General features: G+C 34.2%; 1 protein-coding gene across 1 annotated transcript; it reads right to left on the minus strand.

Moving 5' to 3' along the window:
* Positions 1–1483: 1483 nt before the first annotated feature.
* LOC138693103 (uncharacterized) lies at positions 1484–23595 on the minus strand. Its single transcript, XM_069816733.1, has 3 exons — positions 23319–23595; positions 21857–22015; positions 1484–12361 (listed from the first exon to the last, which is right to left on the minus strand). Exons 1-3 carry the CDS (start codon positions 23478–23480, stop codon positions 11420–11422), a joined length of 1263 nt encoding a protein of 420 aa, XP_069672834.1. The 5' UTR covers positions 23481–23595; the 3' UTR covers positions 1484–11419.
* Positions 23596–24680: the final 1085 nt, after the last annotated feature.

Below are 24680 nucleotides of genomic sequence, written 5' to 3' on the forward strand. Positions count from 1 at the left end.
AGGATAACCTTCCCTCTGCAGTTATTAAGTCCCTCATTATCATATTTTGCTTTGTAATTTTGTCTATTACTAAGTTCAATAAAGTGCTGAATGTTTCGCTATCCATTCTGGGTTAGGAATCACAAGGGCTGAGTTGTAGGTCACATGAAATAAGCTGTAAATCATAAGAACAGGACAGCAAATCACAAGAACTAACAAGCAAACATTCTGATGGGAGCAGATAAAAAAGTTAAATATTTTTCTTCCACCATGTTAATAATGTCAAAAGAAGTGCTTATACAAATTTTGGCCACTCGACCGCAATTACAAGGCTATCCAGAAAGTGATTTTCCCTGGGGCTGTTTATAGAAAAAAACACAATTGCATGGAAATATTTATTGAAACAGATAAAGCAATTGTTGCGCTATTTGTCAACATATCCCCAAGTCGAATTGAAACATTTGTCATACCATGGGATCAATTTTTGTGTCTTAGAAATCAGCCGCCTCAGATCGGAACCAGCGTTTGACTGCGTCTGCACCTCTCTCTGTCGATCCCATGATATGAGAAATGCCTCAATTCTGATGAAAAATATGTTGAAAAATAGCTCAAAAACTGCTGTGTCTGTTCCAATAAATTTGTCCAATGAAATTGTGTTTTATTCTGTTAACGGCCCCTGGCGAACTTATTTTTTTAAGGCCCTCGTAATTGCGGTCGAATGGCCAAAATTTGTATAAGCACTTCTTTTGACATTATTAACATGGTGGAAGAAAAATATTTAACTTTTTTATCTGCCCCCATCAGAACGTTTGGTTGTGAGCTGCAGAATACAAAGATTGGGTTATGGATCGAAATGCGTCAGACCATGAATAAACTCTTCACTACAGTCATATCACAACAATGAAATTAAACAAAATGGAACTCTCTGCATCATAATCCACAGTTAATTCCCGATTTCCCACGAAAATCGTCTGTAGCTGCATTTAGATTGGCAACAGGCCATGATTGTTTGGCCAAACACCTGCATAGAATTGGAATATATCAGTCCTCTAACTGCCCATTGTGCAACTCAAACCAAGAAATGGATTTGGAACACCTTAAAATCTGTGCTTCAGTGGCTGACCATGATAATATCTTTAAAAAATATTGGAGTGCAAGAGGTCAAATGACTTTGTTGTCAAACGCCCGGCATTAGAAAACAATGAAATTTAGCATTTTGTATATATACTCGTACAAACAAAATACAACAACAACAACAACAAAATATAAACTGCTAAAATATGATCCACAGTCTGTAGTGACTGATCTCTTTTGCAGTCTTGAGGGTCAAATTTGATAATGTTAAAATTCTGAGTCACCTTTCATCATTGTTTCAGGTACAAACCCACAAGGGGGCTGAAAGAACTTCAATGCAATCAAATCAGTAGCGTAAGCACTTTAGAAACTGTACTATAATGTAGGGAACAAACATGCAAATTATTGTGAAATAAAAGAGAAAACAGAGTTAGTATTTTGAATATGTATTTCTAAAGTGGTTGATTATACAATGAAATATTCACTTTCTGAAGAATGTCAAGATACATAATTTTACACAAATATACATTTTTTTGGTAGGCACAGGTTCTTTCTCTCTCTAAAATACAGGTACATTATTGTTTTCTTCCAGTCTATATTTACAATACTGTAATCTCATTTTTTTTTTTAAATTAGCACATACCTTTTAGCGTGAGTTTAATACAATGTATTTTCAATATAATTATACTGTCAATACACTAAGGGCCATATTCATAGACATTCTTAGCGTGGGCTTCAGGTGGATGATCAGCGAACTAACGTTTTTCATATTCATAAACCAGTGTTAGCAGTACGATATGATATGAATCCTGTACAAGTAATCAGTCGATAGCCGGGGCTAGTTTAGCACGCTCGTAGCGAAATGTCTATGAATAGCACCCTAAAAGATTAAGTACTGAATTATACTTTAAGTTCTCAAATTTAATTAACGTAACTAGCCTACATAATACTAATGAATAAGTTTAACAATTTAAATGGAAATACTTCACTATCACAAATGAAGTGTTCCACTCTAGAAATAAAACAGCAACAAATACTACGCACTTTATACACTCCTTGTCTAGAAAAATAAGGGCTAACGTAACACTTTTCACTGATATGTTGCGATTATCATTGTAAAAATATTAAGTAGAAACAAATTGGTTACATATATATATATATATATATATATATATATTTGTAGAGAACATTACACTGAAATATATTGTATTGTCATTATTTAAATAAAATTCACAAGAATTAATTTATAAAACAATTATTTCTGTTGTCTAAGAGCGTATTCCGAATCTCAGCGCTGAGCAATCTGATGGCAGCACGGTGCTCCGAATTTCACCGATGACTTCACTGATGCTCCACTAGTGTCGCACCGATGCCATCAGCCTCCAGAGGTGGTGGCAGTCTCCATCAGCCGCCATCAGTGAATCTGATTGGTTCTTGTATAGGGCGGGAATTAGCAGACGAATGACATCGTGCACTGTTGTGTCATGGCGGTGTGTTCTGCTGTATTGTTTGTAATGAACACAACTTAAAAATAAAATATTAATGGCTTATGAGTGAACATGTCAACGGACCAGTTATTACTACCGGTTCAAGAAATAAATTGTTTATGCTCTCTTTTCTTTGAACGAGATGGCAGTACGGAAATTTCGCAAAATTTTGCTAGCGTAGCACAGACAACAACTTATACAGTCGCCATGACAGCCATCAATCCTTCCAGCAGTTTTGTTCCTTATTTCGCTGCAGCGTGACGTCATTGTTGTCCACCGGTCTGGTGAGATTCGGAATACGCTGTAATATTTAAATAGCTGAAGTTAAATTTATTACAGTATTTTTAAGAGAATCAGTTATACAATAAAATAGACATACTGATCTCTGCAAGATACATGACAATCATTATAAACTTGTTCGATCTTTATCAAGTAGTTAAAAAATTCAGTGCAATGAAAGGAAACATTTGAAGGATACACGGGAAAAACGATCAAGGTCCATCAAAAATCGAAATTGAGTTAATAATGCTATCTTATAGTGGAAAAGAAGTACTATCATGTGGTCTAGCTAGTAATAAGAAATCATGGTTCTTGACATTCCACTACGTCAATTTAAGTGCTTAAACTTAAAAATTCGTTTTTCTCAAAACTTTCTAAAATGGACCTTGATCGTTATTCCCGTGTACCCTTCATTTGCGTAAGAGTATCATTGTTGGTAAGGTAAGATATATCATGACTTCCCAGGAAACATTAACAATCCTTCATGTGCCTGCCCCCACTGATTGCAAGCCGATAACCATGGTGAACGGGTATCAGGAAGTTTGCAATAAATCTACCTACAGTTTGTCACTAAGTTATTACTAATAAACACTTAAAATAGACACTAACAAACACTTAAAAAGTCTACCTGCAGTTTGTCGCGTAATTTATTGCTAATAAACACTTAAAAAAGTAACGTACAGTAGAACTTATATTATCTGTGGTAATGAGGGGGTGCACTGAATGGTTAATCTAAAACATCAGCTAATCTGTACTATAAAATATTTTCATAAATTAAGTGCATAATACTGTTTCGTAATTTGAAACTACTACCATACTGCAACCAATGGTGTCTTCATACTACACGCTACACTATACAATATTATGCTGCTTATCTATACTAATAATAAATCTGTAGCCAAAATTTTTCTAGTAATTTTCGATTTTCCAAAAAAAATTGGTGTTAACATGTATAATTAACCATCCTGAAACCGAAAATCGCTTTTTTTAAATTTTTGTTTATATGTCTGTCTGTATGTTTGTTGCCTTTTCACACGATAATGGCTGAACCGATTTATATGAAAATTGGAATATAAATTAAGTTCGTTGTAACTTAGATTTTAGGCTATATGGCATTCAAAATACTTTATTTAAAAGGGAGGTTATAAGGGGGCTCGAATTAAATAAATCGAAATATCTCGCTTATTATTGATTTTCATGAAAAATGTTACATAACAAAAGTTTCTTTAAAAAGAATTTCTGATAAGTTTTATTCTACACAAAATTTTGATAGGACTGATATTTAATGAGATAAATGAGTTTAAAATTACAATAACAATACCAGCTAAGGCGCTGTACTGAAATAAAAACAAATGACTTCGTCTATAAGGGGCCTTGGACAACAACAATCGAAAGCTATTAAACATAGCCTATAGAGAATGTTTCTGTGTTTGTATGAAGTAATATCGGAAGCTTATTAATTGTTTAATTATTATTTCACCATTGGAAAGTGTAGTTTCTCTAGATGGACATAATTCTACAATGTTATTACAGTAACTTCTGAAACATATAGCAAGTAATATAAAGTATACACATTAAAACTAAATGATATGTCAATCTTCATTAAACTATGGTTGCATGTAATAACAATTAAGAAACATGTTAAAGGAATTGTCATTGCATCAAATGATTGCTCTCTGGACCAAAATGACCGCATTTTAATTATTTAAATACAATTTAAATTAAGTAACATATTAAACGATTTATCCTTCTATCAAACACGAATGTTCCCTGGATCAAATGCCCTATTTTAATTATGTAATTACTTTATATTTATTTCTAACTGGTGCAGCGGAGTGCACGGGTATGGCTAGTAACTAATAAAAACAGCAAAATACAATAACATGTAGCATTTTATCCTTGTTCCAATTTATTAAATCACACACATCTCTACTGCCAATCTCGTATTCTGATGCGAGATGAATCGCATAACATATCCCCCCCCCCGCCACATTTTGCATTGAATGATTAAATGATACATAGGTTTGCAATTGTGTGAAAGTTCTTGGGATCATTTCTTTGGGAGCAGATAGAGAATATTTTACAACTTGTGGAAAACACCCACAAGTAAGTGTTTCTACTGCCGCTAATGGTAGCACTCTTACTACATACTGTGTAATGGCAAAGGTTGATAGTAAACAGCATACTGACATAATGTACTGTGCTTCATATTTTTCTGCAGAAAAAAAAAAAGAGAGCAAAAGAAAGACAGTCAGATAATCCACCAATCAGTTAATAGGGTGACGGATAATCGAGGTTCTAGTGTAAAAGTAATTGACTCAGTCATATCAAGCAAGGGTTTTAACTTCTGTTACTTTATACCTGTTCGAAGAGAGCCATAGGAAATTCCCATTTGCTGAGAAAGACGTGAAAGTGATTTTCTAGGGGAATTTTTCAGAGAATGTCCAATGTCATCTAGAGTTTCTTCTGTGAGTACTGTACATGACTGTTACGCATTTTATCAAGAACACTTCCTGTTTACAGTGGCGTAGCGTCAATGTAAGCTAAAAAGCTCAGCTTCCCCAGTTAATAATAATTTCATAATAAACCTGCAATCTATGGACAAAATTATTTATTAATTTTAATAGAATTTATATTTACGCGTTAAATATTGTGATGCGGCAGCTCAGGATGATTTGTGATTCAGCAGTAAACAAGAAGCCTGCACACACCAGCTTCCAAGCAGACTGGTTTCTTCTGTGTAATCCACCCCGCAGATTTTCCATCCCTTTCTAACTTAACTATCCTGGTCGCAAGGGTAGCAAGAAGCTAGCTTTGACATTGAAAATAAGTAGTTTCCGAGTTATCCCTTTTCGTCAGTTGTGTTCAGTTGAAGTGTTAGTGTGCATTGCGGCTGATATAATAAATAATGAGTGAAATAACAGTTCCTGACACCAATTTACTTGAATTTTTTAGGACAATTCTATTATCAAGATTGACTTACGAACAAAAGTGTGATCTAAAAAACGAATGACCGACTCGCTTGCTGTCAATGAAGGACACAACCAAAAGACAGATGCATACTTACGTAATGATACTAATACTGTATCTATTGACCGTTAATATTGTGATTTCTCTAAGTATGACAGGGAGTGAGCTAATGTTACACGTATACGTGTCTATTTGTTAGAGATATGTGTAAACCGTGAAATCATATTTTACTACGTACCATTTGAGGTCATGCCTTATTGGTGTTACGAGGTTCCAACCAATCTTCGACTGCTGACTTGACATTGACTACTGTTTATTTTAAGACTATATTCTTGTAATACGTCTTCTCATATTGCATGAAAGACAACTTGAATTAGCTTCCCCTGCTCAAGATTTCATGCTACGCCACTGCCTGTTTCACGGAATTTATTTACCAATCTTTGAATCGAACTTCGATTTGGAACTCGGACACCGACGAATCTCTCTTGAAATAATCCCCTTACAGCACAAGACGATTCTGTACGCATGTATGAATCATACATGAATACTCTTTGGGGAATAAAATACCTGAATTGAGCCAGATTAACTTAATTAACACACTGTATTACGTTGCCTAAAGAACACGTGCTTATCTTGCAAGAGTACAACTCACACTGATATCTGACACAACCTTCAGGCACAGAATTTATAACTGGCTTAACAGCTGGTTCCGCCGACTAGCTATAAGCTGTGAAAGCTCGGGCACGCAAAGGATTGTTGAACCAGTATTATTAGCACGATCAAAATACAGTACCTCTCTATTATTTTCATCAAAGTAACTGGTTTACCTTTCCTTTACATTGATTGGTCTTTCTTGCCTGGAACTATTTATGCGTACTTGCCATGTATGGAACCTTGACTAAGATACTGCTATCATGTTATAATATCACAAAACGCAACACGAGAATTATGTTGCCTGAAACTATTCACTGAAAATAATTAAAGCTTAGGTAAGGTTATATTAAGTTAGTGTATTTGTAGATTAGGGTAATCTACAATATTTTTACTTTTCAGATAATGTACATTACCACAAATCCGGCAAGTAAATAACATTCATAAACAGTTGCGCGCAAAATAGACTCAATATCAACCTAGGAAAGGGAAAGTGTTTCAATTTACACATTGGAAGTTTAACACACTAATAACACACAAACTGCTGACTCATCTTTATTTGTAACAATGGAAATCATCCATGCAATTTGTAAATGTTTGAATGCATTTATATATAAAAAAATGAATTACAAGAATGAATGTCCAGGATATCATTGTGGATTGCTTGGAGATTCGATCATTAGAATGGTATGGACATACAGGCACAGTCTAGTATATACAGTCACGAAGCTTGAGTTTTGAGGGTGCTAGAAACAATAGACTGTGACGGTACTATTTTGCATTGCCTGTAATGAGGCAATATTAGCGATCCTAGTGGTGAGCAACTCTCTAATGTTTGCATATTTACTACGTATTGAGCTTCGCAACTGTATATACTAGACTGTGATACAGGTATATAGCAGATGTCACAGGAGAGATTGTCCAAGAAGTTGATAATCTGGTTCCCACATAGATTTAGGAAAAAAGGACGTCCAAGATTTGTATGAAGAGGAAATATTAAGAAGGCTGTGAAATCCAGAGGAGAACAAAGAACATAGAATATATGGGAAGACTGTTCACAATGAAGAAGGAAATTATACGGCAATGATTAATGCGTACAGAAGCCTTTAAAAGTAAGTAATTACAAGAAATGAAGAACTAAACTGTTTTAGAAAAATTCTCTCCAGGAATGTGCTTGAAGGGAACAATAAAATTTGCATCTTAATACAAATAAAATTATGTTAATATGAAGAATAAAGCAATTCAACAGCCAACCAACACTTGTGTTGTCAAAAGAAAAATGTTATATGCAATACATAAGTGAAGTGCAATATTTTTACTGTGATTATATACAAGACTACATCATGTAACTTTTAGACATAAACTTCAATGCATCAATATCCATTAGATCATGTCACAGCTTTATTGGTGAATCTTATGGTACGATAATATTATGTGATGGATTAAGATTATTGCTTATACTGTTGTTTCAGTGCGTGTGTATGTAGACACATGCACATAAAAGGAGGACAGATAAATTTCTCACCTGACTCATTATACACAACCATGCTAGATACATTTATCATACAGATGTTCTTGGATAAGCCTGTATGTTCATACAGATTTCCACATGCACACTTACTAGAAAATAAATACCTACGCCATAACTTGCTAGAAAAGGATCATACCACAGTCTACTATATACAGTCGCGAAGCTTGAGGTGTTTTTTTGCAAATCTCGCGATAAAGCGCTCCAAGCGGTTAGCAACTAGAAACAATAGACTGTCCATGGTCGACTTTGGACTTAGAGTGGACTGAGTCGTATTTCCATCGAGTGCTAGGTCGTTGCGTATTTCGCATTGATGCTCGTGAAGAAAAATCCTAACATCTATTTCTTATTTTACTTATAGATGCAAAAAGTGGACAGGAGGGAAGATCTGACAAAGAATGAAGCATATCTTTATAATAATATAAAGTTTTGCTCTCTTCATTTCGAAAACACACAATTTATGAATGAAAACAAAAATAAATTAATCTGGAATGCAGTTCCAACTTTATCTGATGTTTCAAATAAACCTGTTCTGTTATTACCTGCAGCTGAGAAACAAAAGCTTTGCACTAATTCTACGTCTGTATCAGCTGATTCCTTGAATAATTGTACATTTTCAGACAACTTAGGCCTACTTTTTTTTTTTCAAAGGATATGTTTTTAATTATAGCTGTTAATTTTGTTGTTATTTTTATTTGTTACTTTACTAGAGACGTAGAAAAAGTAAGTCTGTTACAATAAAATTTATTGATCACGTTTTATTTCCAATTCTGGTGTGATTATTATTGCTTAACCTCATCCCACTTTGTTAACTACGTAAGCCTACACCACAAGTACTGGTACACGTAAGTTACTCCCATTAATTCATATTTCCATTATTATTGTTATTATATTATTGTTGTAAAGGGAAATGCAAATTAATATTTATTGGTTTCATAGTTCATTATCGCTATAATCTTGAATGAGTGAAGCGATTATAGTAAATTTCAGTTCATTTTGCACAAACAAAAATAATATTAACCTATTTCTTGCAGGTATCTTCGAGTTTATGGTGGAATTTAATATACTTCATTAAAATAATAAATGAACTTTATCCATTTAATATTTCAATAATGGAAGGAAGGTGCTAATTTTTCCAAAAGAACATGACAACGAAAGTGTAACATATTTTGTCATCTACTAGGAGAGATCTGTGATGATGGGGCGATAGTAGCGATCCTAGTGGTGGGCAACTACCCATGTTTGCATTTTTACTACATATTGAGCTTTGCGGCTGTATATAGTAGACTGTGACCATAATATGTTTGATATGGAGGGTCTTCTGAAAACGTACTGGCCATCAAATTCTGATAAAATTAGTGGTAATATAAAGAATTCCTGGAATAATGGCATGGGAAAATAAACTATGCCAAAGAAAACCCTGCTGAAATACCAAAAATTCCATTTGGTGTTGCTCATATCCCTGGTATAAGAATAAGATGCCTTCCCGCCATTTACTTTAGGGTAGAGATTTTGAGAACAGTGAATATGCAAAATTACCGAATGACATCAGAAATATTCTAGACAATGAATGTATTACAGTTTCATTAGGTACCAGATAATGAAATACACGTGGCATAATGAGCTTTTAATAATGGACACCCAACAAGCTTGGAGGGGGGGGGACATTCGTCTGCTTGTCTGTGATGAGTGAAAAATTTCAGTTGATGAGTGAAAAGATTCTGATTTTTTAAACTGCGATTTAAGTAGTTCGATCATAATGGCTAGTGAAATTTTTGCGTGACTGGTAAGGCACTATAAAATTTTTAAAGCCCTGTGCATAATATAAAAAATTTTACTCACAACTTTCAAGTTGTATATTTAGGAAAGCAGTCAGAAAAATTAAAGTAGTAGTAGGTATGATAGTAGTAGGTAGGTTGAAAAGTGCCAGAAAAATATTGAAATAATTTCTAAAGACAACATTATGTTAGAAACATTTTAAAGAATAGGCCCATACTTCAAAATTATGTGACAAAAAACATTTTCAAAATAAGTATAAACATAATTGTCACACAATTGTACATACACTGATTTCACCTTTCTGATACTCCTACTTGTCTTTAGTTTAATAATTATGATGAAGATCTGGAACACATTCTTTTATACTGTCCATTCATAAACCACAAAAGAAGTAAATTGAAATCAACAGTACCAGTTGCAGAAGACACAGCCCTGCAGTATATATTGACTACACCCCAATTCTGGCTACTAGCAACAGGCACCTATAATGAACACCGATCAAAATACTCTTTATTTCTCATGAAAAACAAGAACTAAAAAGACTACAGTGGACCTTATGTTGTCAGCAAATAGCTGGATAAATTAAGAAGATTGATAGTTTCATTATAATTGTCAATGGTGGAGCAATGGAGGGGATATGTGGGTAAGACTTACCTGTCTAAAAAATTCAGTATAGTTTTTACTTTTTTTTTACCAAAATTTCCAGCCTATAATTTATTTTAATGAGATGACAGAACTTCAAAGTCACTTCACTATAATAATAAAAATAACAAAATAAAAACTGTTGCGATAAATCACAGGAAACGAATTTCTTTTTGTATAGGAAGCAATTTCAACATTTTTTATGAATCAAAACACTTTGAAATGGCTATGGTATATTTAAGGTACACTGCCTTTTTTTTTTTTAGGGGGATTGAAAGTGGTCACCCTACCCCATTATCACCTGGCTTAGTTGCCTCATGAGTGATGTCTTATTGGTATCACTTATGAAGTTCAAACCTGTCTTTGGGCAGTTGACTAAACAAACAAAAAACCTTTTATTAATATATTTTAACATTATTAAGTTTTTTTTTTTTTTTTAAGAATTTAAATTTTATCATATTTTTTTTTTTATTTAAGCAAAGTTGAAGTACCAATGTACAAAAATTATCAAATAAGGAGGAGGGGGAGGCAATCATATTTTAAAAACCATATCAATTTAAATAAATGCCCATAAAAACCATGTGAGAAAACAAAAAGTGCCATATCTAAATTTTAAAAAAATTCTGACCTCCAAATGCAAAGAAGTTTTTTTAAGTCTCGTCCACAGCAATATAAACCTTGTCTATGAATTCATGTCATGTTATCCATCAATGTGTTTCACAAGTAATGCACAAACAAATACACACCAACACATCTGAAAATGTATTATTTTTCATTTACTTATTTTGGCCGAAATTTAAGGAAGGGAAAGTGCATATTTAATAATACAAAGTTAGAGGTACAGGAATGTAACAAATAGGCTGGTAGTGAGAAACATTGGTGAATACAATCCCTTGAAATTTTTTAAAATTAAATTTTACAAAGATCAAATATATATTTTTAATGTAATAATTAATTTCCACCTTTCCAACTTGGCACTGTCCATAAACTTACATGTAATGTTTATATCATTATACCTTTTGCTCAAAGTTCAAGTTCCACTCTGTGATTTTTTGTCGCTGCCTTCTTCTGTCTGATGGTATTTCAAGAAACATGGTGATAAACAGAGACCAGGCTTGGAGGGGCAGACCGCACAGCGATATTCCGTCTGTCTTGCAAGGTAATACTTCAGGCACATCACACACCAGGTATTTCGGTTCGAGAGTTTAGAGGACTTGTCTCGAGACAGATAGTGACCATTTATCTTTGCTTCCAAGAAACTTTTAGGCACCACTTGCGGAGAGTTTGCCGCTTTGATGACTGTCTTGCTGCTGGGCTGGTGAGCCCTTAACTCGTGGGCACGGAGCAACTCGGCAGTGGCCCAACACGAGTGGCACTGCTTGCACCTGTATCTACCGTCCAGTTCTGCTGATTCTGAGGGATCTAAATCCCTTGCATCACCGTCATCAACACATTTCGACTTCTTTATGACACTTGTAGGCATCTGTACCAAATCTGGTATGGGATTTCTAATTTTTCTTTTGCAGTTACTGGTCGGTTTTTGAATACAACCATTAACTTTACTATCTAAGTAACTCAACACTTTAGCATTGCTGACCTGTACTGTCGGTTTTTGAATACAACCATTAACTTTACTATCTAAGTAACTCAACACTTTAGCATCACTCACCTGTATTGTGGGTTCTATGGCAAATGTATGTTTAATACCTCTATCAACCAAGATATCATTGATGGAGGCCTCGGAAGGCAGTGGATGATTCTTGACTGCAACTTCGGATTGCTGCAGAGTTACATCTGATTGAGTAAGGCCATTGTGGGTGTTGGTCTGGCTACTGATGATGCCTTCTTCATCAGATTGTATCTCAAATAATTCTGGCTCATGCAGACCGATATCTTGAGTCTGTTCATGTACTTCAATGAACTGCAATTCTCCATCACAAGAGTTATCTGCTTCGTAGTTTGTGTAAGAAAACTGAAAAATAAGAAAGATATTATAAAATATTTATTTATAATTCTACAATATGGTGGAATTTCGATTATCATTATTTCTACTAACTGTTCTTCTATCTATACAGTAGAACTTGAGTTACACATATTCTGATTTGTATGTTCTTACGCACAGATTTTATGTAATTACATATTTTAATGATACATACTTATGCACAAATAAAAGACAAATGTTGATGAGATATACATGTAGGAATCTTGTCCATAAATTTTATTTTACATTTTTTTCTACATATTTGATATAATATTACATATTTCACACCATACTACATAATTTTACATATTTTAACATTACTGCAGAATATATAATAAATAAGACTTTATAATAATAATAATAATAATAATAATAATAATAATAATAATAATGATAGTAATAATAATAAAATAATAATAAATAATAATTTCTCGGTTTATTTTGCGTTTATACTTAATTACCCAATACCGTAGCAAGAAATGAAAAATAATTTGAATGCTATTGAGCTAAATAGTACAGTTAATATTTGAGGAGAAAAATTCGCTCCGGCGCCGGGGATCGAACCTGGGTCCTTGGTTCTACGTACCAAGTGCTCTGACCACTGAGCTACGCCGAATTCAATCCACAGCATCGGACCAAACCCTCCTCCTTCAATGTTTCCCTTTGTGGCCTGACTCCAAGTTAGGCATATATGTTGACGTATATGTCCAATGTCAACTGCCATTATATTAGGAGCGCACTCAGCTGAGTGACTTGTTTGACCGGGATTCCGCAGTTAAGTGCACAGTAATCTGTACAGACGTATGCACTGAAGCTATGAGAATATTATAGATTTATTAATTTGTCCTACAGAATAATATCTGTATAATTGACAATTAATATCTGAGGAGAAAAATTCGCTCTGGCGCCGGGGATCGAATCTGGGTCCTTGGTTCTACGTACCAAGCGCTCTGATCACTGAGCTATGCCGAATTCAATCCACAGCGCCGGATCTAAATTTCCTCCTTCCTCCAGCGCTGTGGATTGAATTTGGCGTAGCTCAGTGGTCAGAGCGCTTGGTACGTAGAACCAAGGACCCGGGTTCGATCCCCGGCGCCGGAGCGAATTTTTCTCCTCAAATATTAATTGTCAATTATACAGATATTATTCTGTAGGACAAATTAATAAATCTATAAATAGTACAAGTTCGATGCCGCCAACAATGACTCATTTCAAATGTTTTCCTTTCTTGTTCTCAAAACGCATCAGAATTTGTAGCAGTGTTGTTAACCAGCGAGGGAGTAATCGGTGAGTGTGTTTCAGTAAGATTTAATGATATATTGGAAAAGAACCCAGGAGGACACACAACTTTTCTGCTCTATGCAAAATACTTAAAGGTAAGTGTGTGCAGATCCCAGAGGAGATTGATCCGAGCATAATTCCTCATCTGAAATACGCTCCAGTTACTTCATGTGAAGTTGAGAGGTCATTTTTCATTTATAAGAACATTGTGACAGACAGAAGGCAATCTATGACCGCAGAAAATAATATGGAAAAATAATTAATTAATTGCGCCTCCAAACAATAATTAAATGAGGTTGAATCACGTGTGCACCTGTATAATTTTTTCAGTTCTGTTTTCTTATCAGTGTGCAAAAATACATCTAATAAGGCTTAGATTTTAAGTTACATATATTTTATTTACTAGCCGTACCCGTGCGCTCCGCTGCACCCATTAGAAATAAATATAAAGTAATTACATAATTATAATAGGACATTTGATCCAGGGAACATTCGTGTTTGATAGAAGGATAAATCGTTTAATATGTTACTCAATTTAAATTGCATCAAAATAATTAAAATGCGATCATTTTGGTCCAGAGCACTCATTTGGTGCAATGACAATTCCTTTAACATGTTTCTTAATTTTTATTACATGCAACCATAGTTTAATGAAGATTGACATCATTTAGATTTAATGTGTATATTTTATTTTACTTGTTATAGGTTTCCATTGAATTATGGTAATAACTTAATTTTAACCCTTGTTTTCTACATATTCAGTAAATGGCGCCTGGCCCACTATGGTTCTGAACCCTTCAAATAACTTATATTATATAATATTACATATTATATTATATTATATCAGAAGTTACTGTAATAACATTATAGCATTATGTCCATCTAGAGAAACTACACTTTCCAATGGTGAAATAATAATTAATTAATAATCAAATCGGTTAATTTAGCTTCCGATATTACTTCATACAAACACAGAAATATTCTCTGTAGGCTATCTTTCATAGCTTTCGATTGATGCTGTCCAAGGCCCTTATAGACGAAGTCATTTGTTTTTTAATTCATTACACGGCCTTAGATGGCAGTTATTTTAATTTTAAAATTCATTTATCTCAAATATCAGTCCTATCAAAATTTTTCAAGGAATAAAACTTATCGCAAATTATTTTTAAAGAAACTTTTGTTATGTAACATTTTTCACAAAAATCAATAATAAGCGAGGCATTTCGATTTATTTAATTCAGGCCCCTTATAACCCCCCTTTTAAATAATGTATTTTGAATGCCATATAGCCTAAAAATCTAAGTTACAACGAACTTAATTTATATTCCAATTTTCATCGAAATCCGTTCAGCCATTATCACGTGAAAAGCTAACAAACAAACAGACAGACAGACAGACATACATACATACAAACAAAGATTTCAAAAAAGCGATTTTCAGTTTCAGGTTGGTTAATTATATATGTTAGAACCAATTATTTTTGGAAAATCGAAAATTAACAGAAAAATTTCGGCTACAGATTTATTATTAGTATAGATTACATATTCATCTACATATTTTGCCATTTTTAGTTACATATTTATATACATATTTCTCATTTTCATATTACATAAAATTTGGACTTAGTTATTATGCACAGATTCTGGTAAAATTACATTTAATAACATATAAACTTATTCTGAATTGTACATAATTGATTTATGTAGCATGTATGGGCAAATCCAGAAATGCATATAGAGTGTTAGTTAGAAGGCCGGAGAGAAAAAGACCTTTGGGGAGGCCGAGATTTAGATGGGAAGATTATATAAAAATTGGATTTGAGGAAGGTGGGATATGATGGTAGAGACTGAATTAATCTTCCTCAGGATAGGGACTGTTGGTGGGCTTATGTGAGGGTGGCACTGAACCTCCATGTTCCTTAAGAGCCATTTGTAAGTAACACAACTGATTTGTACGTAAATCACTTTTGTAAGAAGTAATTTTTTTAATAAAATCTGAAATTTTTAATCTAGTTTGTTTCTTTTGATATGCAATAAAGTTTAATTTTAATTTCACATGATTTGTCTTATGACTTTAGAATATGTCTTCTTTCGGAGATAAAATGTTATTAGTGATTTTTTAAGCAGGTAAATGAATTGTGAGTATAACCTGTGTAAACAGGGTGATTCAAGACTCTGCAACAAACTCTGGGGATCAATAGATCTCGCAATGAGTATAATTTTTTGTAAAACAACCCATGTTCTCCGATGCCTCGTTTAGGAGCTAAGCGACATCGGAAAAAAGACAGGTTTTAGTGACATTCACAATTATGAAATGAATAATTTTTCAAGTATGTTTGCTGACAAGTTACAGGTGTTCAAAGAGTCTACCCTGAACCTGATTACATTACACCGTCGTAGCAGTGGTTATTGCCCTGTGTCGAATTTGATCAAAAGCAGTTGGGCCTAATACTCGCATAGACGGTTTCTCTCTGGTGTCAATTCAAGTGGTTTATTACTTCACATGTTCCAAACGAAAAAGAAGATTAAAGGCATGAAGTCGGGTGATCACGCCGGCCACGCAACAGATCCGGCTCTCCCTATCCATTGCTCCCTGTAGATGTTGTTCAGATCTCCTCATACAACCAGGTTGAAGTGTGTTGGGATGTTATGTTGAATCACATGTCCCCTCACATCTTGAAGGGTACATCCTCTATGAGCAGTGGAAGTGTGTTCCGAAGAGCGCTCCATTCAAACAGGGCAGCAAAATAACAGGACACTTGTAACCTGTCCACAAGGGTAGGCACTTGAAGAAACAAATGAATAATTAATTTCAAAATTAACTGTAAATGTCACTAAAACCTGTCTTTTTTTCGATGTCACATAGCTCCTAATGAGGCATCGGAGAACATGGCTTGTTTTACGAAAAATGATCCTCATTGTGAGATCTATCGATCCCCAGAGTTTCTTGCAGGGGTCCTGAATCACCCTGTATAACAATTAGAACAATCATCAGTGAATATAAAACTTGGCAAATTAGCAGTGTATTGTATTGTATTGTATTTATTAACATTCCATGGTATTCATACATGCTTACAGCTAGAATATGGAACAAGTCAAAAAACTTAATACTATTATAAAGTCTTAATTTATAGTCACAGTCTAGATGAAATATATACAGACGAGATTTACAATATAGTCTACTAGTACAACACATAGTTTTAGTATCAATTTCATGAAGTGTTATTGAATGTCATGAATTCACCTAGAAGGCGTGAGAAATTAGGTACTTCTTTAATTTGGCCCTAAATAATTTTATGTTTTGAGTTTCATTTTTTATATCCATAGGGAGGCTATTAAAATTTTTACTGCCATATAACACACTCCTTTTTGATAGCACAATAGACTTGCCGATGGAGTATGAAAGTCATTTTTTGACGTGTATTTATGCTATCAACTGTTGAATTAGTTACAAAGTTTTCACGATTACATACGAGGAAGATTATTATTAATGAAAAGATATACTGACAAGCCATGGGCATTATTTGTAGTTTTTTGAAAATAGTCCTACACGATTCCCTAGATTTGGCACCTACTATTATTCTAATTACTCTTTTTTGTGATAGAAATATACTGTTACTATCTGTGGAATTTCCCCAGAATATTATTCCAAAACTCATTATCGAGTGGAAGTATGCAAAGTATATTGTTTTTAAGGTATTGATATTTACTATCTTTTGCATAGATCTAATAGTAAAACAAGCTGAATTTAGTTTGAGGGTAATTTCTTTAATATGATTTTTTCAATTTAACACATTATCGATTTTTAAGCCAAGAAATTTGGTTGTTGTTGTTTCTAACAGGGATCTATTTCAGTGTCTGAAACAAGTGAAGTAATGAACGCTCCTGATGACATTACAGTGAAAATGAAGCATTTACAAATTAAACACGAGATATGATAGTTATTAAAATGTTATGGCATTTATTAAGCTTTTCTGTTAAAGTATTGTAAGAAATTTAAAGGATTCTGAGTAAATTAAATCAATGTAAATAGTTCTAAGGGGTAATACTTCTTACAATACACACTGCGAGTTTGTTCAAAATTATACCTTAGAAGAAAGATGTTTACATGGGGAGAAAACTGTCACTCTAACGTTGTTTTAAGTAATTCAGTTACAGTCATTTGGTAACTGTTGGAACAAATTAACAATGATAATCTAAGCTGCAACATACATTAAAATTAGTACAGACTTGGTTAGGAGGATGTGAACTTCACTAGATCAAATAATAACCAATGTTACACGTGAATGATTATGATGGTGTATAAACAAACAGCAGTTTTCAATTTAGCCAAGACGATGATGTTATTTCTTTAACAGCATGCTACAAAGATGATTTTCTATTGTAATATAAATCATAGACTTTGCATGGCAATGACAGAGCAAACACAATGATAACAGGACTTACATTCCTTCTGTCAATCATATCCTGATCGCACTGTACCTAATATTAGGTTAAACATTAGTATAAAAATAATTTTTGAGAAATATGCTAAAACAGAAGGCTTCTTAACAAGTTCAAGCCTGTAAAAGAATGAAGAATTTCCATCCTGACTACGAAAACAGCACATTTGATTCAGATGAATTTGTGAAGCCACTACTATCACCACTAATAGCATGTGTAACGGCAATTCCAACATAAACAACTGTCACTCAACTGCAACCAACTTGGAAGTGTGTCAAAATTGAAACACGGTATTGACAAGTGATGCAAGGTTAAATCTAAACCTTGTTCTCATGTCATCTAAAAACTGCGATTAGAATGCTTTTATTTCAATCTCAAATGTAAACAACTTTCTCAGCATTATTTTTGCACTATTGACTACAACTGCAAACAGAAGTCAGGATCTGCAAAATGTTAATAAAATGCAACATGTTTGTGAAATAGAAAAAGTATGTCTACATTACAGAATTCTTACACTGTTTTCATATTTATCATGAACTTCATTTTGTAGGTTTAAGACTGAATAAAACGAAATCAAGCAAAAAAAAAAAAAAAACCATTATGGGGAAAAAATAGGTTTGAACCATAAGCTGAAATACTGTACTGTAAAGATTTACTGGAGAACTCTCTATTATTAATCATGATGTTGTCAACTTGGAGGAATTATACAGAGTTACCTAGTTAAAAGTCCCGCAACAACCAAAACTGTTAGCAGTTATCACGAACTAATGTTGAATATGGCCACAAAGTCATTTAAATATGCGCTCCTGCATATATGACTTGTATCGTCTCAAATGCAGGAAGTAAGGCCGTAAGAGCATTACGAGAGGGGTTCGGCCGGCGCAGTGGATCATGTTCCGGCATAGCTCAGTTGGAAAGAGCACTCAGCGTGCAGAGCTGAGAGGTCCTGGGTTCGATTCCCGGTGCTGGTACGAATTTTTCTCTATTAAATAGTAATAATACATATTGGCTATTTCATAATAGCCGTGTAGTATTCAATGAGGTGGGCGAGACCTCATATAAAATGAATATGCGATGTATTAACTGTTAGCAGTTGTCACGAACTAATGTTGAATATGGCCACAATCATTTAAAATATGCGCTCCTGCATATATGACTTGTATCGTCTCAAATGCAGGTAGTCAGGCCATAAAAGCATTACGAGAGGGATTCGGCCGGCGCCGTGGATCGTGTCCCGGCATAGCTCAGTTGGAAAGAGCGCTCAGCGTGCAGAGCTGAGAGGTCCTGGGTTCGATCCCGGTGCTGGTACGAATTTTTATCGTATTAAATAGTACTAATACATATTGGCTATTTCATAATAGCCATGTAGTATTCAATGAGGTGGGCGAGACCTCATACAAAATGAATATGTGATAACCAAAATAACTTTTGAAGCATGTGGTTCAGTGACATGAAACTTGATATGTGGGGATAACCATATAGGCCTACTAAGAACTCAATAATGGTATTACCGAGTTTTTTCTACTTCCGGTTTAACAGGAAGTAACTCCAACTCTCTTATTTTAAATGGAACACTATATATATTTATTTATTTTTGAATAAAGCTCATTAAGAGCTTTCAAAAAGTACCCACACTTGATACTTCTGTACAAATTCAGTGTTGCTAAATAAAAATGGAAGTGGTGCAAGATATTCCTAAAGCCTGGTTAAATCATTCCTTAAATGGTTTCTATGAACGAGTGACACATTGTAAAGCAGCTGAGGGCTACCAATTTCAACATATAATTTAGAAGGTGAACTAGCTTTGTTTTGTTTTTGTTAAGGAAGGAGTATTTTATTATTTTAATATTCGAACACTTTTCTGTTTTCTTGACTTAGCAACACTGAATTTGTACAGAAGTACCGAGTGTGGGTACTTTTTGAAAAGCTCTTAATGAGCACTATTCAAAAATAAAATAATATATTGGGTGTTCCATTTAAAATAAGAGAGTTGGAGTTACTTCGGTTAAACCGGAAGTAGAAAAAACTCTGTAATACCATTATTGAGTTCTTAGTATATGGTTATCCTCAGATACCAAGTTTCATGTCACTGAACCGTATGCTTCAAAAGTTATTTAGGTGGTGCAGGACTTTTAACTAACCCTGTATAATGAATTAGCCTACAAGTAGAAACTTCAGCACCAACAATAATTTCTACATTTATTATCGTTTCTCTTTATGCTAAAATAATTACCACAACAGAATATAAACACAGGCACTGTATTACCAAAAGTAGCCACAACACTAAACATGAATGTTTCGTCCTCTTTCTTAATAGTACATTATGCAACGAGCCTATAATGATAGTAATTAAGACGCAAGTATGTTTGTTTATGAAACGAGCGCAAGCGAGTTTCATAATTTTCATACGAGCGTCTTAATTACCATTATAGGCAAGTTTCATACGACTTTTTATGCTCGACCATATTTCTAACTTGAAATTATTCAGAAATATTCATTTTATTTGTATCTGACTGAAGATCGGAAGTGACCTTGTGCATAGCTCGTATATTGTGAGATGTGCGCAGACGCGAAAGTATTGATTTTTTCCGAGGAACAATAATGTCATTGACCTTGATGTAATGTAAAGAATAACATGAACTAATTTTGATATAACCTGGAAATTGATTTAGAATTGAAAAACGAGATGACAAATTGAATTTATTTGAATATTATTTACAATTAACGCTAATTATTATAGTAACAGAACATAACCTTCTGCGACAGTATTGGATTTCCAGCCTCCGTGACGTTTCCCTCGTTGTCTTTCGATTGCATATCCGAGAATAATCGAAAGCCTGAACTTTAATGAATAGGTGTACTTTAATGACATGCATTAAAGGACTGCTACCAGGTGTATAATTACTATATTTTGGCATGGTCGAGCATAAAACATTATAGGATATGCAAGTACTTTTACTTTTGAGTAGCTATCACAACCTCAAAAATGTTTTTTCTGAGTTATAGGTTTCTTTTTTCCAACAGAAGTCCCCCCTCTTCAAATGCCACCAGGTTGTCATTTGACATTTCTGGTCTTTCCTGGCAATGGCTTATTTGGTTATCACAGCCATAATTTAACTACACAACAATTCAATCTACGCAGAACATATCACAAACTCCAATCACAACTACAGCAACATGGACACTGGCATGAAAATACTACACCTCCAGCCAAAAAAAAAACCAGAAACTGGGCACTCTAGAACAATATGAAATTTACAAACATACAAAAACACACCTACAGTATATCCTGAACACACAACCTTTTCGACACAATTATGAAGATAGAGCAAGACCTTCACTAGGCTTTGGACAATCACTTCAAAAGTAGTCAGCCAGACAAAAAAGTTATAAAGTTAATCAGTAAAAACTTTTTAAGTAAAGTTTTTGAGAATAAATAATTAATTAATGGCAATCCACCAAATTCAGTTTAATCTAAATCTTCTGGTCATCGTTCAAGTTCCTTAAAGAGTACAAGTAATTTAATTATACCATTCACTACACTTTTAATTATTCTACATACCTAGGTAAGTTACAGTTGCTTTTGAAATCTTTTGCATATCAGTAATGCTGTGATATTGTTTCAGTGCCTAACCAATGCAATTAAATAACATTTCAGTGTCATTTGTTTTGCCGCATACTGTAGTTTAATTACTTGAAGCAAAGAAACATAAAAACTAAATACTAATGAGTATTGCAAGTTATAGTAAAAATTTGTACTAACCTGGCACATGTCTGGTTCTGACTTCAATTTTACTTTTGAAAAACATTCCCGTAGTATAAGATCTGTCTTCTTGCATACCTCTCTAAATTCATAATACTCGTTCACTTTGTACAAACATCGGAAACAAATCAATGTTGGCAAGTTACGTTGATCGGTTACCTGAACAAAAAATTAAAACAACTGTATAAAATAGAACCAAACAAAATATTATTTTATAATAGAGCAACAGGATATCCCACAATTCAAAGATATGCGTTACTGAATAATAATAAAAAAAAAACTACAGGTGGTAAAATTTAACACCTATTTCTGTGATTGTTAAAACTTTAGCCTGTATCTAGTTACTTAACCAGAATTTTCAAGTCAAAATATATTATGAGAAAGGACATCCTTTAATTTTTAATTCTTAATTTCCTTGTATGTAAATATAGCATATCTTTGCCAGTTTATTTTGCCGTATATATCATATTCGTTCACAACTTCCAAGTGAATCTGGGTCTCTCGAGCAGAAAGCCATTGCACTAATTCAGTCAACAATGCACCATTCTACAGCTTTATAGTTAAATGTACCTTTAATAAAAATAACAGTAACCCTTTAAGATAATTATGTAGGAACCATCAGCCAGACCACCATATTCTCGCAATAGAGGTCCAGGGCACATACTTTCCCGATAACAGTGTAAAGAAGCTGACAATATATTACAAGGAAAAGTTGAAAATTTAATTAATATATAACCTATGTACTGGTATATGTATGGTAATTATGTGCCCTGGACCTCTATTGTGAGAAGATGGCCTGACCAATGTTTTACTACATAGGCTAATTAGGCCTACACAAGAAACAATACAGTCCATGTCATAGATTAAGATAGTGTAGGATAGATAACTCATGGGCTTTAGACCACTGGAACTTTTAAGACTTTGGTATACTAGTTATGTCCTGGTTATCACTGCAGTAAGGTTAGGTTAGGTTAGGTTTGTTACTGAGCGTGTACCTAAATGGCGAGTAAATTATGAGCATTTTTGGACAATTTAACAATTATAAATTTGGTAAACTTCGCCAAAGAGGTACATAATTGTAGCAGTATTGGTTTCAATCGACTATAATAACAAGATATGAATCAATCTTAGATAGGAAGGCCCTACCGGTAGGCTACTATTGCAGCAGTGGTCTACCAACTAAGGTTATCAATAGTAATTACATATTAATGCTAGCTACCAATATAGAATTATCGTTTCATCACATAAAACTGAACATCCAGAAGTTTATGAGAGTTGATGTTAATTAACATTGCATTTTCTTTGAAATTCAAATCGACACCTTAGGGGTTACAAAACCTATCAAGAAGGGATACCGGTATCTTCCATTGCGGTCTTATAAATACTATTACGCATTTGCGTACTTCATTACTGTGCAATGAAACTACCTCTGCAGGTTCATAACAGATAGATCTTTACTTACATCCACTGAAACACAATGCAGTATTCTCTCTGGCAGCGAGACGTCACTTTGGAGTGAGTTTTCACTTGAAAAAATTGATAACCTTGGTCCTACGCTTGATAAACAAAGGCGGCAATTATCTTGAAAGTCGCTCTCGCTAAAATCTGTTTTAGATTCACACATATTTTCGCCTCAAAATCACAAAGAGTATTATAAATATAGGAAGAAACTTTAAATTAATACTATCCTTGTACTGTGCGTTTCATATACCGGATATACCGTCTTTTGTCTCGCAAAATGCCACCTATGACCAATGAGACGAAAACGTCTTCAAACGCCACTTCCTATTCGTTATGAACATGTAAACAAGGAAGCTGATTGGTGAAGTTCTGACGTAACAGATTCGAATTTTCTGTACAAAAGCATACATTTCTGCCATCTCTTTACAGGTTGCTATAGTTTCCATTCAACACCAACTTCGATGGATCCTCGATATGTGGTCCATCATCGTAAGCAACGTCCATCATACAGAATCATCGCCGTAGCGTTGTGGTCTTCAGTATCATGCCTGGACTTGCGTTACGGAATGCGTGCTGGTTGGAGTCGTCATAGGGGAAGATATTTTGTCATGAAATATCGGCCAGTGTATGATTGGTGCTCATCCACCATCATGATGAATTTGGGGAGCTATGTAGCGAAATTCAGTCTAAAACAAGCTGTAACGACTGGGAGGACTATCGTGCTAACACTTTATCCTCGTACTGGTTGAATGAGCGTTCTTCACCTTTGCTAAGACAAGTGAACTTGAGGCCAGCAATCGGCTGGTTGGCCAAAGTCCTGCATGGGCCGTCTCACCACAGATTATAATTATTCAGAATCATTGGTGGTATGATGATGATGATGATGATAATGATGATGATACGGCAAAATAGACTCAGGGACAAAAAAACCGGACACTTCTATATTTGAAATGATGAAAGAGAGATGGAACGGAGAAAAATTCTCTCCGGCGCCGGGATTTGAACCCGGGTTTTCAGCTCTACGTGCTGACGTTTTATCCACTAAGCCACGCCGGATACAATCCCGACGCCGTTTAGAATCGTCTCAGATTAAGCTCCATCTCTTGGGTTCCATCTCTCTTTCATCATGTGATGACGCAGAATATCTGCGTGGAAATATCATATGTACTTCGGTACATCAAAATATATAAAATATATACTTCTATATTTGCTTGCATTTTGTTGCCAATTATTTCAAAATGAAACAAAACCCATTTAAACAAAATAATTTTTCATTTAGCACTTTATATGACAACATTTGAAAAAAAAAATCACTGATGAGAAAATTTACAAAAAATGACAAAGGGCGTATAACTATGGCATC

Source organism: Periplaneta americana, chromosome 17 (assembly GCF_040183065.1).
Source record: "Periplaneta americana isolate PAMFEO1 chromosome 17, P.americana_PAMFEO1_priV1, whole genome shotgun sequence".
In the NCBI taxonomy this organism is placed as follows: Eukaryota; Metazoa; Arthropoda; class Insecta; order Blattodea; family Blattidae; genus Periplaneta; species Periplaneta americana.

Excerpts from the sequence above, each read along its gene's own strand:
- LOC138693103 (XM_069816733.1), bottom strand. The coding sequence starts at position 23,480 with ATGTGTGAATCTAAAACAGATTTTAGCGAGAGCGACTTTCAAGATAAT. Across the intron at positions 22,016-23,318 it reads TGCATTGTGTTTCAGTGGAT|GTAACCGATCAACGTAACTT; the intron begins GTAAGTAAAGAT and ends TTTTTTGTTCAG. Across the intron at positions 12,362-21,856 it reads CAGAACCAGACATGTGCCAG|TTTTCTTACACAAACTACGA; the intron begins GTTAGTACAAAT and ends CTTATTTTTCAG.